Source organism: Delphinapterus leucas, chromosome 20 (genome assembly GCF_059928025.1).
Source record: "Delphinapterus leucas isolate spDelLeu-1000000601 "Yukka" chromosome 20, BTC_Dleu_Yukka2, whole genome shotgun sequence".
NCBI classification, from domain to species: Eukaryota; Metazoa; Chordata; class Mammalia; order Artiodactyla; family Monodontidae; genus Delphinapterus; species Delphinapterus leucas.
The window spans coordinates 33922952-33937281 of record NC_143148.1 but is presented as its reverse complement, the minus strand read 5'-3'; the positions used below and the strand labels follow the sequence as shown (position 1 = coordinate 33937281).

At 47.0% G+C, this 14330-nt stretch overlaps 1 protein-coding gene across 1 annotated transcript in view; it reads left to right on the top strand.

Annotated features, from left to right (window-relative positions):
* The window catches only part of CNGB1 (cyclic nucleotide gated channel subunit beta 1), a gene marked incomplete at its 3' end in the record, with an annotated part of 67894 nt that extends 56040 nt beyond the window's left edge, over positions 1–11854 (top strand). The window contains exons 29-32 of the mRNA XM_089902477.1: positions 1640–1758; positions 2032–2178; positions 8658–8874; positions 11507–11854. Coding sequence (XP_089758603.1) covers positions 1640–1758; positions 2032–2178; positions 8658–8874; positions 11507–11854 — 831 coding nt within the window. The remainder of the gene's footprint in view (positions 1–1639; positions 1759–2031; positions 2179–8657; positions 8875–11506) is intronic.
* Between the last annotated feature and the right edge of the window lie 2476 nt (positions 11855–14330).

Below are 14330 nucleotides of genomic sequence, written 5' to 3'. Positions count from 1 at the left end.
TCCCTCATGGGGTGACTGTGAGAATTGAAGAAGATATGCATAGGGAGTTTGGCACCATGGCTGGCACAGAGTCGGTGCCATTGCTGCTGCTAATATCCTTGTGGGTGATGTAGACTTTACCTCTGATGAGGAAAAATGAATCAGATTGTTGGGAAGTTTGCCGTGGAAGCTGAAGTGAACACTTGGTGAACGTGTGTAAATGGCGCCCTCTGCTGACAGGCTTGGCGCTGTGACAATCTCGCTGAGACAACCCGAGGCCACCCCAGGACCACCCCTGGGCGGGTCAGTGAGATGAGGGTGAGCTCTGCAGCCCCTCACACTTCAGCCCCATGTCAAATTGGACACTGAAACAGGGGAAGGAGACTTTCTTCCTTTTTGTTAAGAAGGCCATGCATGTGTGAGATGCCCAGGGAATATTTGTCAAATGAATCAAAAGCATAAGCCACTTACCAGTCTTTGGTCACTCTCCCTTTACACACACCAGGTGTGGCCAGGGCACCGGTCTGTGAAGGCATAAGGATTGGAAGGTGCTGGCAGACTGGGTATTTCTGATTCTAGTCCGAAGCAAAGCTATTCATTCATTCGTTCATTGGTTTTAATTTGTGATTAAGACCGTTGTATCAGCCTGCTAGGGCTGCCACAACAAAGTACCACAAATGGAATGGCTTAAATGACAGAACTGTATTGTCTCACAATTCTGGAGGCTAGAAGTCGGAGATCCAAGTGTCGGTGGGGTAGGTTCCTTCTGAGGACGGTGAGCAAAGGATCTGCTCCAGGCTCCTCTCCTGGCTTGTAGATGACTGCCTTCTCCCTGTGCCTCTTCACACTGTCTTCCCTCTACGCCTGTCTCTGTGCCCAAATGTCCCTTTATAAGGACACCAATCCTATTGGATTAGGGGCTCACCCAACTGCGGTATGATCTCATCTTCTTTTAACTAATTACATCTGTAATGACCCTATTTCCAAATAAGGTTACATTCTGAGGAGCCGGGGGTGGTTAGGATTTCAACATATGAATGGGGGTTCGTAACAACCGTGAACTCTGGGTTCATGGAACCAGACTGCCTGTTTTCAAATCCCGGCTCGGCTTTGCTTAACTTTGTGACCTTGGGCAGAGTTCCTACCGCAGAGGGCTGTTGAGGACTAAGGAGGCTCAGTCACATAAAGCACTTAGAGCAGCGCCTGGCACAGAAAAGCGTTAGGGAATGGTGGACATTCCTATTAAAGCTGTTATCATTCCTATTTCAGTAAGCAAATGCCGCCCAAGCTCCTGATAGGATATGGGGGAGGCGCAGATATCACCTGATTGTATGAACCACTGTGAGCTTTTCCATGCCTCTGGGCCCTCCATGGGTGCGTATAGCTGGAAATTTACCAAATAGCACTACACCTGGGCCTCGTTATCTAGCATTTTCCATCACACCACTAACTCCCCACCGTAATCCTGCAATCTACAGGTGGGGAGACTGAGACCCCGGAGGGGAAGTGACTATCTCTACACCACATACCAAGTCGGTAGGAGGGCTCGATCCCAGCCCAGGTTCCTCTGCACTGTGCCACCAGCGCCTGGGCCTAGCCCTGCTGCTTCTGTGGTTGCTTTTGGTGATCACAGAGGGACTCGCCCCCTTCTCTGTTTCAGGGGGAGATAGGCCGGGAGATGTACATCATCCAGGCGGGGCAGGTGCAGGTCTTGGGTGGCCCGGATGGGAAGTCTGTGCTGGTGACGCTGAAAGCTGGATCTGTGTTTGGAGAAATAAGGTCAGAACGGGGTGAAACAAGGGGACCTCGGCAAAGGCTGGGGAAGGGAGGGATGGCCAGGGGGTGGGACCACGTCCTCAAGGGCCCTTCGGTGGGTCTGAGGAAACCGCTATGCATACAGCACTGGCACCTGCTGACATATGCAAGGTGGGCCCAGCTCTCACCCGTGTGAGGCCATCGTGATGCTCCAGGCAGGGGTGAAAGTGAAGATGCTAAGTGTGATCAGAACTGCAGCCTCCTGAGGGTCTCACCTCCCTCCCTTCTCTGCCCCAGCTTGCTGGCTGTTGGGGGCGGGAACCGGCGCACGGCTAACGTGATAGCCCACGGGTTCACCAACCTCTTCATTCTGGATAAGAAGGACCTGAATGACATTTTGGTGCATTATCCTGAGTCTCAGAAGTTGCTCCGGAAGAAAGCCAGGTACATTTTTTTTTTTTTAATAAAAGAAATCCATATATACTTTAGTGTGCATTTCTTAAGGACTCAGACTTTCTTTTACATAACTGTAGTACCTTTCTGAAAATCACGAAATTCAATATTGAAGCAATACTTATCTCATCCCTAATCCATAGTCAAATTTTGTTAATCGTCCCAATAGTGTCTTTTATAGCTTTTCTTTTCTTCTTTTCCATTCCTGGATCCCCCACTGCATGATGTTGCCATTTTAGTCTCCTTTGATCTGGGATCAAAGTTCCTCACCTTTGCCTATCTTCAGTGATTTTGACTTCTCTGAAGAGGACAGGCCAGTTATTCTGTAGAATGTCCCTCCACTTAAGTTTATATGTTTTCTCATCATTACCTTCAGGTTCTGCATTTTGGGCAGGAATTACTCAGAAGTGATGTTGTGTCCTTCTCAGTACAGTGTCTTGAGAGGCTGCTTTCTCCCTATTCTGATGATTTTTTTACTCTGATCACTTGGTTAAAGTTTCCACACTCTCAAATTACTATTTTTCCCTTTGAAATTAATAAGTAATGAGTGGCGAGTCACCTTGAGATGATGTAGATTTCCTGTTCCTTATCTCACTTTACCTCACTACTTTCAGTCTCCACTGAAGGTTCCTTGCAATGACTGCCATGGTGCTTGCAAAATGGTGATTTTCTAACTCTGTCATGCTTTCTACATTTATTAGCTAGCAATGTACTGTAAGGAAGAACTTTCTTTTCTTTCCCATTTATTTGATTTTTCATTTATCTATTTATAATGGTATGGATTTGCTGTATTCCACGAATATCCTGTTACAATCATTTTCACGCTCAAATTGTTCCACATTGGCCACTGGACACCTCTGTAGGCCGAATATAGTGAACTTTTGTTACGTCCCTGTTATATTTTAGCACTTTTTTGCTTATAGGCACAATAAAACGACGTAGATTCATCTTATACTTTCCCTGCTGCATCCCTGGAAATGGGCATTTCTCCAAGGAGGCTTGATTCCTTTTAGAGGGGAATGGTTTTTAGAAACCAAGATATTAGTACTAAGTGCTCTCATTGCTACTGGGGTGTTACTAGGCCTCCACAGTGGACAGAGCTGGGAAATACATCTACATATACACCTGTATGTATAAATGCAAATATATATATATATATATATATATACACACATACATATATGTATATGCACATACATATACATATATATCAACATCTATTTTTTTGTCTGTGTCTATCTATATCTCTGTATATCTCTGTCTCTATTTCCACCTATCTAACAATTTCGATCCAACATCACAGAGTTCATTCTAATCTCCTTTTCCATATTTGTAAATTCCTTCTCCGACACTGAGAAATTTGACTCCCTTTATCCTCATTACATTGATTCATTTGTTCAGCCCTACAATGTAGAGAAAGTAGCACCAGAATTCCTATTTCGTACTACTGGAAAGAAGAAAGCCTTCTAAGCAGAGAGCAGTTCTTTCTGTCTTTAGCCTGAGGACCCACGATGTAGGTGTTGTGTTCAGGGTTATCTGGATTGGTTCTCTGTCTTCCTCCCTTTACTGTGGTTGTTCCGTTCATTTGAAATACAGCTAGGCTCACGTGTTTCAGTTTGCATTCCATTTCAGGGTTCCCCCACACTGACCCTTGTTGATTTTTTGTGTTTTGAATATGTAGAACATGAACATGGAAGAAGGCTACAAAACAGTGCATTCAGGATCCCAGCTCCCTGCACCTGTTGCCACCCACCCCTTACAGGAATCTAATCGCCTTAGTTTCTGCTTTTTTCTTCTTGTGTTTCCTTTTGCAAAAATAGGCAGATCTGTGAATATTTGCTTATTTCCCTTTCTGTCTTACACAAAGGATAGCACACTGCAGATTCTCTTTTGCACTTGACTTTTTTTCACTTGACGAGAAATCCCAGAAAACATTCACTGAGTCCACACACAGCTTCCTCATTCCTTTTAACAACTGTATTTAGGCTATTTCCAATATTTTGCAATTATAAATAGTACTGCAATGAATAACCTTGTGCATCTGTATTTTGTATTGTTGGGGAATAGGTAATTTTTTTTTTTTTTGGCCATGCCACACAGTTTGTGGGATCTTAGTTCCCCAACCAGGGATTGAACTTGGGCCCCCAGCAGTGAAAGCCTGGAATCCTAACCACTAGACCGCTAGGGAATTCCCTGGAAAAGGTAATTTTTAAGAAAAGCAGTTTTTTGCTTTCAAACACTTAAGATCAGGTTTTAAATTGAGTGATGGAAGCAGCACGATGTGGTAGAAAATGCACAATAGACTTGGGAGGCTGATAGGGCTCAAGTCCTGTCCATGTGCAGTACTGGCTGTGTGACCTTGGAAAAGTTACTTTACTTTTCTGGTCTCAGTTTCTCCATTGTAAAATAAGGGTAATCACTTTGTTGTGGAGACGATTAAATAAAATAGTGTATGTGAATGTCTCTAGCAGGGGGCCTGGCACACAGGAGAGCTCAATACATGTTAATAATAATAATTGTTCCTCTTTATCCATTAAATTCTCTCTATAATTTTCCCATGGGATAAAGCCTTTTTAATCCACCTATCTGGTATTTCCTCCCTTGCCTTTTATCACATATTCATATTTTCCACTTCAGTCACCATAAATAATCTGTAGAGAGAGTGGTCATAATAAAGGGAACAAACTCACCATGTCCATTCATACAGCACAATAATTTATTGAGCTGATAGTTCGAGGCCCTGGGGACACAGGAGGGAGCAAACAAAGCTTACATTCTAGTCGGGGAAGCCAACAATGGAGAAAGGAATGACTATGTGATGTGTCAGCTGGGGATAAAGGCCATAAGGAAACATAAAGCCACATGAAGAGATAGAGGTGATGGAGGGAGCTATGTGAGATAAGTTGGTCAGGAAAAGTTATTCTCAGGGTGTGGCACTTCAACTGAGACCCGCCAGAGTGAAGGAGTGAGCTGGGGAACTGCCTGCAGGGAAAAGCATTCCAGGCAGAGGGAACAGCATGTGCAAAGGTCCCAAGGAGGCACAGACTCAGTGTTACATGGAGACCAACAAGAAAGTGAATGTAGCTTGATATGGGATGGGAGCAGTGTAGGGGGTGAGATTGGGTAGGGCCTTGTAGGGGAAGCCTCACAATGGCTTTAGCTTTTGCTCTGAGGGAGATGGGAGCTATGCAGGGTTTTACACTGAGGAGTGACTTACTGTGACTTAAGTTTTTACAGAATCCCTTTGGCAGCTCCCAGGTGAGTGGATGCAGTGTTGACCTTAAAGCATAATATAGACAAGGCGTTGGGGTCTCCCAGGGAAGGAGGCTGCTCTGTAATTCATCTTACCTGGCTGTTCTTAGAGAAGCCATGGGGCCCTTCCAGTGGCCGGTCTACGTGATCTTTCCCCCAAGTCTATCCACGTCCCCCTACTGTCCCAAGGGACAAGGATGCACAGTCAATCCCCATTATTCACAGATTCCATACTTGCAATTCGCCTACTCACTAAATTTATTTGTAATCCCCAAATCAATACTCAAAGGCTCACGCAGACACTCGCAGACGTGTGCCCAGAGGCAAAAATTGGAGTCACCTAAAGCGCACATTCCCAGCTAAAGTTGAAGAGGGTGACGGTCTGCCTTCTTGTTTCAGCTCATATTGTAAACAAGTGTCTTTGTGTGGCCCATTATGTAGCATGTTTTTCACATTTTTGTGATTTTTGTTGGGGATTTTGCTGTTGAAATGGCCCCAGGTGTAGTGCTGAAGTGCTATCTCGTGTCGCCCCACGCGGGCCTGAGTTAGAGAGCCGCGCGTTCATTGTAAACAAATCAATGATGTATATTAAATAAGATGTCTTTAAACAGAAACACACACAAGACAAGATTATGTAATGAACAGTTGATGAAAACGTGTGGAGAGGCTCACCGTAACCGAATCCTGTATTTCCCCCAGAAGCCATGGCTCAGTAGTCACTAATTCCGTGTCTGCAGACACTTTACAGAACTTAACTACCGCGGATAATGAGAACTGACTGCTCATGTCTGAGAATAGGTACCGGGTTCCCCTCCCCCTGCCTTCCTGCCCCCTGCAAGAGGAACATGGCTCAGAAAAGCCACACTCATAGCTGTCATCCCATTCCTCCGGCTGGGTTAGGTGTGGGTTTAGCAAGTCAGCCGGGATCCCACAGAGGCCTTGCTCCTGGCCATGCCTGCGGTGTGCTGGGGTGAGGCAGCCAGAGGAAGGAGGAGGGGCTGGCGGGCCGTGCTGCACACAGCGGGCCGTGGCACGGTTCAGCAGCCGAGGCTGCTTCTCTGGACAGGCAAGCTTGAGGAGAGGGGCAGGGGATCACAGATGAGCTCTGCCCATCCAAGGAGATATAGGTCTGAGAACCACAGGGCCTGGGGAAGTCTGAGTTGCTGAGATTCTGTCCAAGCTCCCCACTTTACAGATGGGGGACCTGAGGCCCCAAAGAAGTGAGACACTTCACCCTCTGACTTGGCCACTCCAAGAAATGGGGCAAAAAGCTCTCCTGCATGCCACTCTCTCCGGGGGTGAATTATACCGTAATTAGAGTGAAACTCATGTCATCTGAAAATGAGGATAAATTTCCTTGATCTGGAAATGTCCCAGAAGTCAGCTCAGTGTTTCAAAACAGAGATAATCAGCGACCAGCAAAGGGCCTGTAGATGGTTCTTTCGTGTCATTTGAGTACCACACCGAGCCTTCCCACGGACTGCCATGCTGTGAATTATGGACTCAAATAACACAGGTGACAGCGCTGGGCTTGGAAGAGGCCTCTGAAAATTATCATGTTTGTGGTCTCCTGGGAGAGCCCCAGCTCAAAAATGTAAGTCTTGGGCAATTAATATCAATATGCACAATTTAAATCCATTGCCTCTGATTAGATAAGCAGCCAGTAATGGCCTCATTTTTAAACAAACAAGTTTGGCCGGAACCCTGATGAATGAATTTGCCAATTAGTCGTCTAGACCTGCTAGACTGCAGGCGAAACTCATTTGTTCTTGAGCCAAACCACTCATCATGTATTTGTAGTGTGAAGAATTCCTTAATAAAAGCTGGGGCTCTCTTTGATGGAAAATTCTCTCCTTATTTAGAGAAGCAGCGTGGTATATTGCATTGGATCTGGGTTGTAATTCTGTCTCTGCCACTTCCTGTAACCTTGGGCGTGTCACTCCTCCCATTCTGAGCCTCAGTTTCCCCAACCCTTCTAGGTACGGTAATCCCAGCCCTTTCCAGGTCGTGGAGTGTTGTCAGCGTCCAAGAAGATAATGACCATGATACTGCTTTGTAATCCTTAAGACTTGGGGTGCTGGGGTCAAAGGCAGGGGTTTGAATTCCAGCTCTGCCACTTCCCAGCTGTGTGGCCTTGGAAAAGTTACTCAGCCCCTCTGGACGTCCACATCCTCATTTGAAATGAGGGAGAATAATAGGACCTACCTGTAAGGATTACTGTGAGACTTAAAGTGCGTATCAGTTATCTATTGCTGTGTAACAATGTTACCACAAATTGAGTGGCTTAAAACCACACATATTTATTATCTCAAAGTTTCTAAATGTCAGAAGTCTGGGGACAGCTTAGATGCATCCACTACAAGGCAGTAATCAGGAAGTGGGCCAGAGCTGGGTCTCATCTCAAGTCTCGACTGGGGAAGGATCTGCTTCCAAGGTCCCATAGCTGTTGACTGAATTCAGTTCCTTGTGGTTGTGGGACTGGGGGCTTTGGTTCCTAGCTAGTCATTGGCCAGTGGCTGCCCTCAGGTTCTTGCCATGTAGGCCTCTCCCAACGTGGCCGCTTGCTTCATCACAGCCAGCAAGGGAGAGTCTTCTTATAAGACAGAGACCACAATCCTATGTGACACATTCACAAAAATGACATTTGATCTCCCTTGTTGTATTCCACTGGTTGAAAGCAAGTCACATGTCCCACTACGCTCAAGGTGAGGGGTTCACACAGAGGTGTGAACACCAGGAAGGGGGATCACAGGGGTCACCAAAGAATGCCTGCCTGTAAAGGTCTGAGCACAGAGCCTGACACATACAGACACTTGTGTCCACATTGGTGATGGTGATGATGGTGAAATGACAATGAAGCAAAAGAAGGAGAAGCAGAAAGCTCGGGTTCTTTTTCATCTGGACATCCTATTTCTGATTCTATATACTAAAGTATCCTGCATCATTTCCTGTGTGACCTCAGAAAAGCCACTCAACCCCTCTGAGCCTCATCTATAACGTACAGGCAATAAGACCCACATCATTATGGTTGTTCTGATTGTTCAGTGAGATGTGATGCCTCAAACAGCACTGTGCTGGGCTCAGAAAAGGAGCTCAGAAACTGTTAGTCAAAACAAACACCATCACACAACTCAACTAAAGGGCTCTGCCCGAACCAACGCGGCCTCATTCTCTCCCAGAGCTTGCTGGTCATGTTAGTGGACGCTGCTTTCTTTCAGGAGAATGCTGAGAAATGACAACAAACCCAAGGAGCAGAGCGTACTCATCCTTCCTCCACGGCCAGGCACCCCCAAGCTCTTCAGTGCCGCCCTGGCTGCAGCAGGAAAGATGGGTGCCAAGGGGGCCAAAGATGGCAAGCTTGCCCACCTCAGGGCGCGACTCAAGGAGCTGGCTGCGCTGGAGGCGGCTGCAAGACAGCAGCAGGTGCTGGAACAGGTAATGCAGTTGGAGACACAGCCCCCTGGTCCATTTCAACCACGTGCCAGGAAGAAGGCCTAGGGACCCACGCATTCCATTTTAGGGACTGTTTTTCCTTCTTCCTATCAGTCAGGATTCATTTGGTTTTAAGTGATAGAAATGCAAGTGACAGTGCAAGCTCAAATTAGCTTGAAAAAACGGGATTTATAGGAGCAAGTCATTGAAAAGTTCAGGCAAGGCTGGATCTAAAAGTTCAAATGATGCCAGTAGGATGAGTTCTGCCATTCTATCACCTTTGCTTCCCTTGGGGATGGCTCCATTCCCAGGCAGTCCCCCAAGAGCTTAAGAGGACATCCCCCAAGATCACATCCTCCTGGTTGAGGAACTCCCACAGAAAGAAAGTACCTCTTTCTCAGTAGCTTCAGCAAAAAGTCCCAGGGCTCATAGCCACTGGACAGAATTGGGTCACATGTCAGTTCCTGAGCCATTCAGTGTGGTGCTCTGGGGAGGACTGGCTCATATGCCCATCCCTGGACTGAGAGTGGGGATTGGGGTGGGCGCATCCCCCCAAATGGACATCCGGCTGCTGCTACAGAGGTAGGAGCAGTGGGTGTGGGCAGGGAGTGTCCCTCCCCAGACCACAGTGACGTTCTCATATTTAATGTTGTGTCTGTGACCATTTAAAAGATCTGAAAGGAAAATCCAAGGTGACAGGCATGGTGCCAACTGTCCCCACCCCCTAAGTCTAAACGGAATTTTTAACTAATTCTGGGACTTTTTTCTGCGACTAATGCCAAGAGTGCCAGTTAGGATGATTGCACTAATTATGGTTGTTCATGACTGTCCTTTAGGGAGGCTGCTGGGAAAGGGGGGGTGGGGTCAGGCAGAAGCTCAGTGGCAGGGAGGGGACAGCAGTCTACATGACAGAAATCAGAGGAGGCTGCTGAACTCAGTCTCAATCCAGGCTGGTCCAGGAGACCGATCCAGAGGTCATTTGACAGCAGGAGTTGGGGAATGACACCAAAGTCACCCAGGGTTCCAGTACATTCTCCAGATGCATCCACCGATGGCCCCAAATTGAGGACAGATGTGATTGTCTGGCTCACAAACTGTCAAGGGCAGGGTCGAGCTGGCAAGTTGGGGTCTTTAGTGCTGGCTGGTGTGTGGGACTGAGTGAACATGACCTCCGAGAATGTTCTCAGTGCAGTGAAAGGTTTTATCTGAAATGGGATTTGTTGCTTCTAAGTGTTAGCTCTTCACCCAGGCAGCTTGGAGATGTGAATTAAATTTGCATGAGTGTTCTCATAAAAGGCAATTTTAGAACAACCAGGGCAGAAGGGCAGAGTACATGGAGCTCTTAAACAGCAGCCTATAGACACAGGTCCAAATCCTGACTCTGTCACTGCCAGCCCTGTGTCCTGGGGAATCTCCTCCAGGACCTTCTGGGGCCCACATTACTCCTGGCTGTCACATGGGGTAGCAGAGGTGAAGCAGGTTACCTTGGATACTTTCATAAAAGCATGTTAAACACAGTGAAGCACTTGATCAAACTTCCCATGATCCTTCTGGCTCCATTCACAGCAGGATGCTTCAAGAAGATCCCATAATGGGCACCATCTGGGCATCCTGCCCTGGAAGTGTGTTGTCAGAGTTGACAGTGGATGGGCGGGGTGGGGGTGGGGGGAACAGGTGCACCGAAACATGCAGAAGTGCGTGGAGACAGAGGGAGCGGCAGGTCCCCAGAGCTGCCGCGGGATCTAGGAGTGTCCTGGCTCCCCCCACCCCACCCAATTCTCCTCCTTCAGCGCCCTCTGACTTCTCTATTCCTCATAAGCACGCTGACTGCTCTCACCTTAAACTCCCTACAGACCACTGGGCCTCCTGCTCTGGGGGCTGCTCCCTCCCCAGTTTCCTCCCATGCAGAGATGGCGTCAGAGAGAGCAGGAGGGGCCGTGGGTATCCACAAGGCTTGGGTTTTCACCCAATTCCCTAATTCTACCCACGGGAACCCCATCCATGGGAAACCCGCAGGCTGGAGGTTGGAGGTACCCACCAAGTCTCCAGACACAGGGGCTCAGCCCAGCCTAATGCCAGTGGTACCCAGCCCATTCTCCCGCCGGTGGGGAGGGGGGGCGGTGTCTCAACCTTTGAGACCTTCCAGGAAACGGGCCAGGCCACAGCTGCTCCTGCCCTCATCAGCCTTTACCTTAGTATTTGCTTAGAGCTTTTCTCATTCACCAGGGAGTACACATCCCGGCTAACCGGGCAGGGCAGGCTGGCTGAGCTCTGCAGAGGTTTTGGTGGTGCTCCCTCCTGGTCACAGCCTCTCTTCCCTCAATAGCTCAGTGACTGTTGACGGGGCTCTGCCCTTGAACTAGCAACTTCACTCAGGCTTCCGGCCCTGCAACTCCACAGAGACATAAAATATCCCAAAGAGCTTCACCACATCCTACCGGGGCTTTTAATCCTTCAACTTCCCCATAATATACTGTTTCTACCACATAACCCTGATGCAGCTCCGCCCAACCTTCCAGCTATTAGATTTTGGAGCGCTGTCTTCCTCCTCAGGGGTCCCAGGGGTCCAAGAAGGAGGGAACTGGGAAGTGTCCAAGACCCCTCTGCCTCACGAGTCACTTTTTCTGGATTCCAGGCCAAGAGTTCGGAAGACGCAGCGGGAGAGACGGGATCAGCTACCTCAAAACAGCCCGCGGCCCCGGAGACCCCGGCCCCAGGCTCTCCGCCACCTGCATCCCAGGGGAGGTCCGAGGGAGAAGAGGGGGGTGCGGCCTGGCCCGAGGAGCACTCGGTGCGGATCCACATGAGCTCAGGCCTGGATCCCGGGGAACAGATCCTGTTGGTGGAGATCCCCGAGAAGGAGGAGAAGGAGGAGGAGGAGGAGGAGGAAGAGGAGGGGGAGGGGGAGGAGGGGGAGGAGAAGGGGGAGGAAGGGGAGGAGAAGGAGGAAGAGGAGGGGGAGGAGGGAGAGGAGAAGGAGGAGGGGGAGGGGGAGGAGGGGGAGGGGAAGGAGGAGGAGGAGGGGGAGGAGGGAGAGGAGGGGGAGAAGGAGGAGGAATAGGGAGGCGGTAGCTAGTGTGCCACAACCCAGCAGGTGCGCCCCCCCGCCCCGCCCACTCCCCCGCTCCCCTGCTCCCCGTGAGCCCTGAGTCCCTGCACCGCAAGAAGGCCAAGACGCTGGTCTGCAGTAGTGGCCTCAGTTGCTCTCAGTTAGCAGCTCGGCCAGCGATCCTGCCCTGATGTCAGCTTCTCTGTCTCCCAGGGCTGGTCTTGAAATTAACAAACTTCACAGTGTTTGTGCCCCGAAGTTCCCACCGTCACTAGAGAACCCTACCTGCCCCCCGCCTGTTATTATTTTTAAGAACAAAATACTCTTCCGTGGGGCTTCAACATATGGGAAGCCTTGTTGGAGAAGCAAACGGTTGTTGAATGTTTGGGTTTTCCCCTCAGGAATTTGTCTCCCACATTTCAAGAATAGAAAACCTTTCCGGCGGAAGGGAGGGCAGCTACACTGTTTTTTTGACTAAGTGGGAATTCCGGCACATGTGACCCATGGTCCAATGCTGTTTTTGTTTGCTGGGCGGTCACATAAGGAACGCGCTGCTCCTTAGGACAGTTAGTACTTACCTTCCCCAGACTATATTCCCTTCTCAGTGATGCTGTTATCTTAGAACAGATACAACGGAAATGGCTTACTGGGAAGGGGTCTGAGCGCTTCTGAGCATCTGCTCTGCCAGTTACCCAAGCCTCCTCAGCGGGGATTAATCTATGACTTGCTTTTTACACCCTTGCTCTAGAGAGGATGGTAGTAACTTCCTTTAAGCCTAGAAGGTGGAGTCTCATGGCCGACATCACTGAAGTTTCTGAGGTTTCTTCGGATCAAGTCGTGTTGCTTTTATAATTAAAAAAAAAAGGAAAAAGAGTCATTCAGTCAAATGAATATTTATTGAGAGGATTATATTTGCATACTGAATGGCTCTTCAGTGATTAAAAACAAAAACTAGTATTAGGCCATTTGTTTCCATCAGCAACAATGAATACAAAAGACCTGTTATTCCAGTCCTGCCCATTTCATATAAAATCACAGGAACCTTGGGAACTACTGAAGGGCCCTCTGAAGGCTGGCAAAGTTGTGTTTTTATCCATTCAACTACAGCAGAACTTTCATTTCCCCTGTGAAAAGAAGTAAACAGGATGGGGATTCCCAGACCGCTCTAAGCATTTTCAAATCCCAGGGTAACAAGCAGATTCACCTGGTCCATGACATATCATGTGCTGGGAGTAATCATTATATTGAGTATAGTGATGAGAAATGTTATTATTTGACCTTTTAAAAAAATTTTTATTTATTTTTAAATGTAATAACATATTTACATGTGTACAAAAGGATATCCAGTAAAAATTCTCCCTCCTACTCCAGATGCCCAACCTCCCTGGTCCCCTTCCTGGAAGCAACCACTATTATCAGTTTCTTGTTTATTGTTTCAGAGATATTTTTAAGCTTGCACAAGGAAATATGTAAATTCATTCTTGTTTCCTTCCTTTTTTCCCCCCCACAAATGGTAACATACTAGAGCTGCTGTTATTTTTCACTTGATTTATGTTGGAGATTGTTTCCTATCAGAACATAAAGGGTGCGCTTAATTTTTCAGGACTGCAATCTAGTCCACTGTATGGATGTACCATAACATTTAACCACTGTCCCATCGATGGCCATTTGCATTGTTTCCAATCTTATGCTGTTAAAAATAATGCTGTAATTAAAAAATATTGTACAGACAGAATTTCACTGGTAAACACCTTTTAAATAAGAGAAGTATGGAGGTTTGGGCTAATTTTTTTCTTTACCATCCCCATTCCTCATTTTCATATTTGTACTATATGTTCTATGACCCAAGCATAGAGAATGCTTCCATCTTTAGCAAGTAGTTCAGATATATCAATAAAGTAAACTTATTGCCCTTTAGTAGATGGCAAAATATTTCAAAGACACCTTCACTGTGAACAGGAAGGAATAATAAGGAATCTTATTAAGGAATCTTTTTATGTAAGGAATAAATAAGGAATCTTTTTCATGTAAATGTCCTTAATAAGGAATCTTTTTTATGTAAATGTACTTATTATTTTAGATATCAACCCTTGAATGTATACTGCTTATTATATAAAGTGAGAGATTCTTGAGGTTCCTAAGAATTGTCCTAGAAAGAAAATTGATTTTGAAATGAGCTTAGCAGTGTCTTAATTTCACTGAGAAATCTCATAAAACTTGACACTTTCACAAACTTTGGACATTAGATAAATTGAATTTGAGGCTGACATTATTCTCCAAATGGAATGGGACTGGTTGATCGCCAAGATATGGGTGGTACAGGTCAGGAGTATTATCATTCTGCAGTTGAAACAGGACTTTTATTTATGTGTGCTGAATCTCTACTAATTTAAAATGTCTCAACATTTCC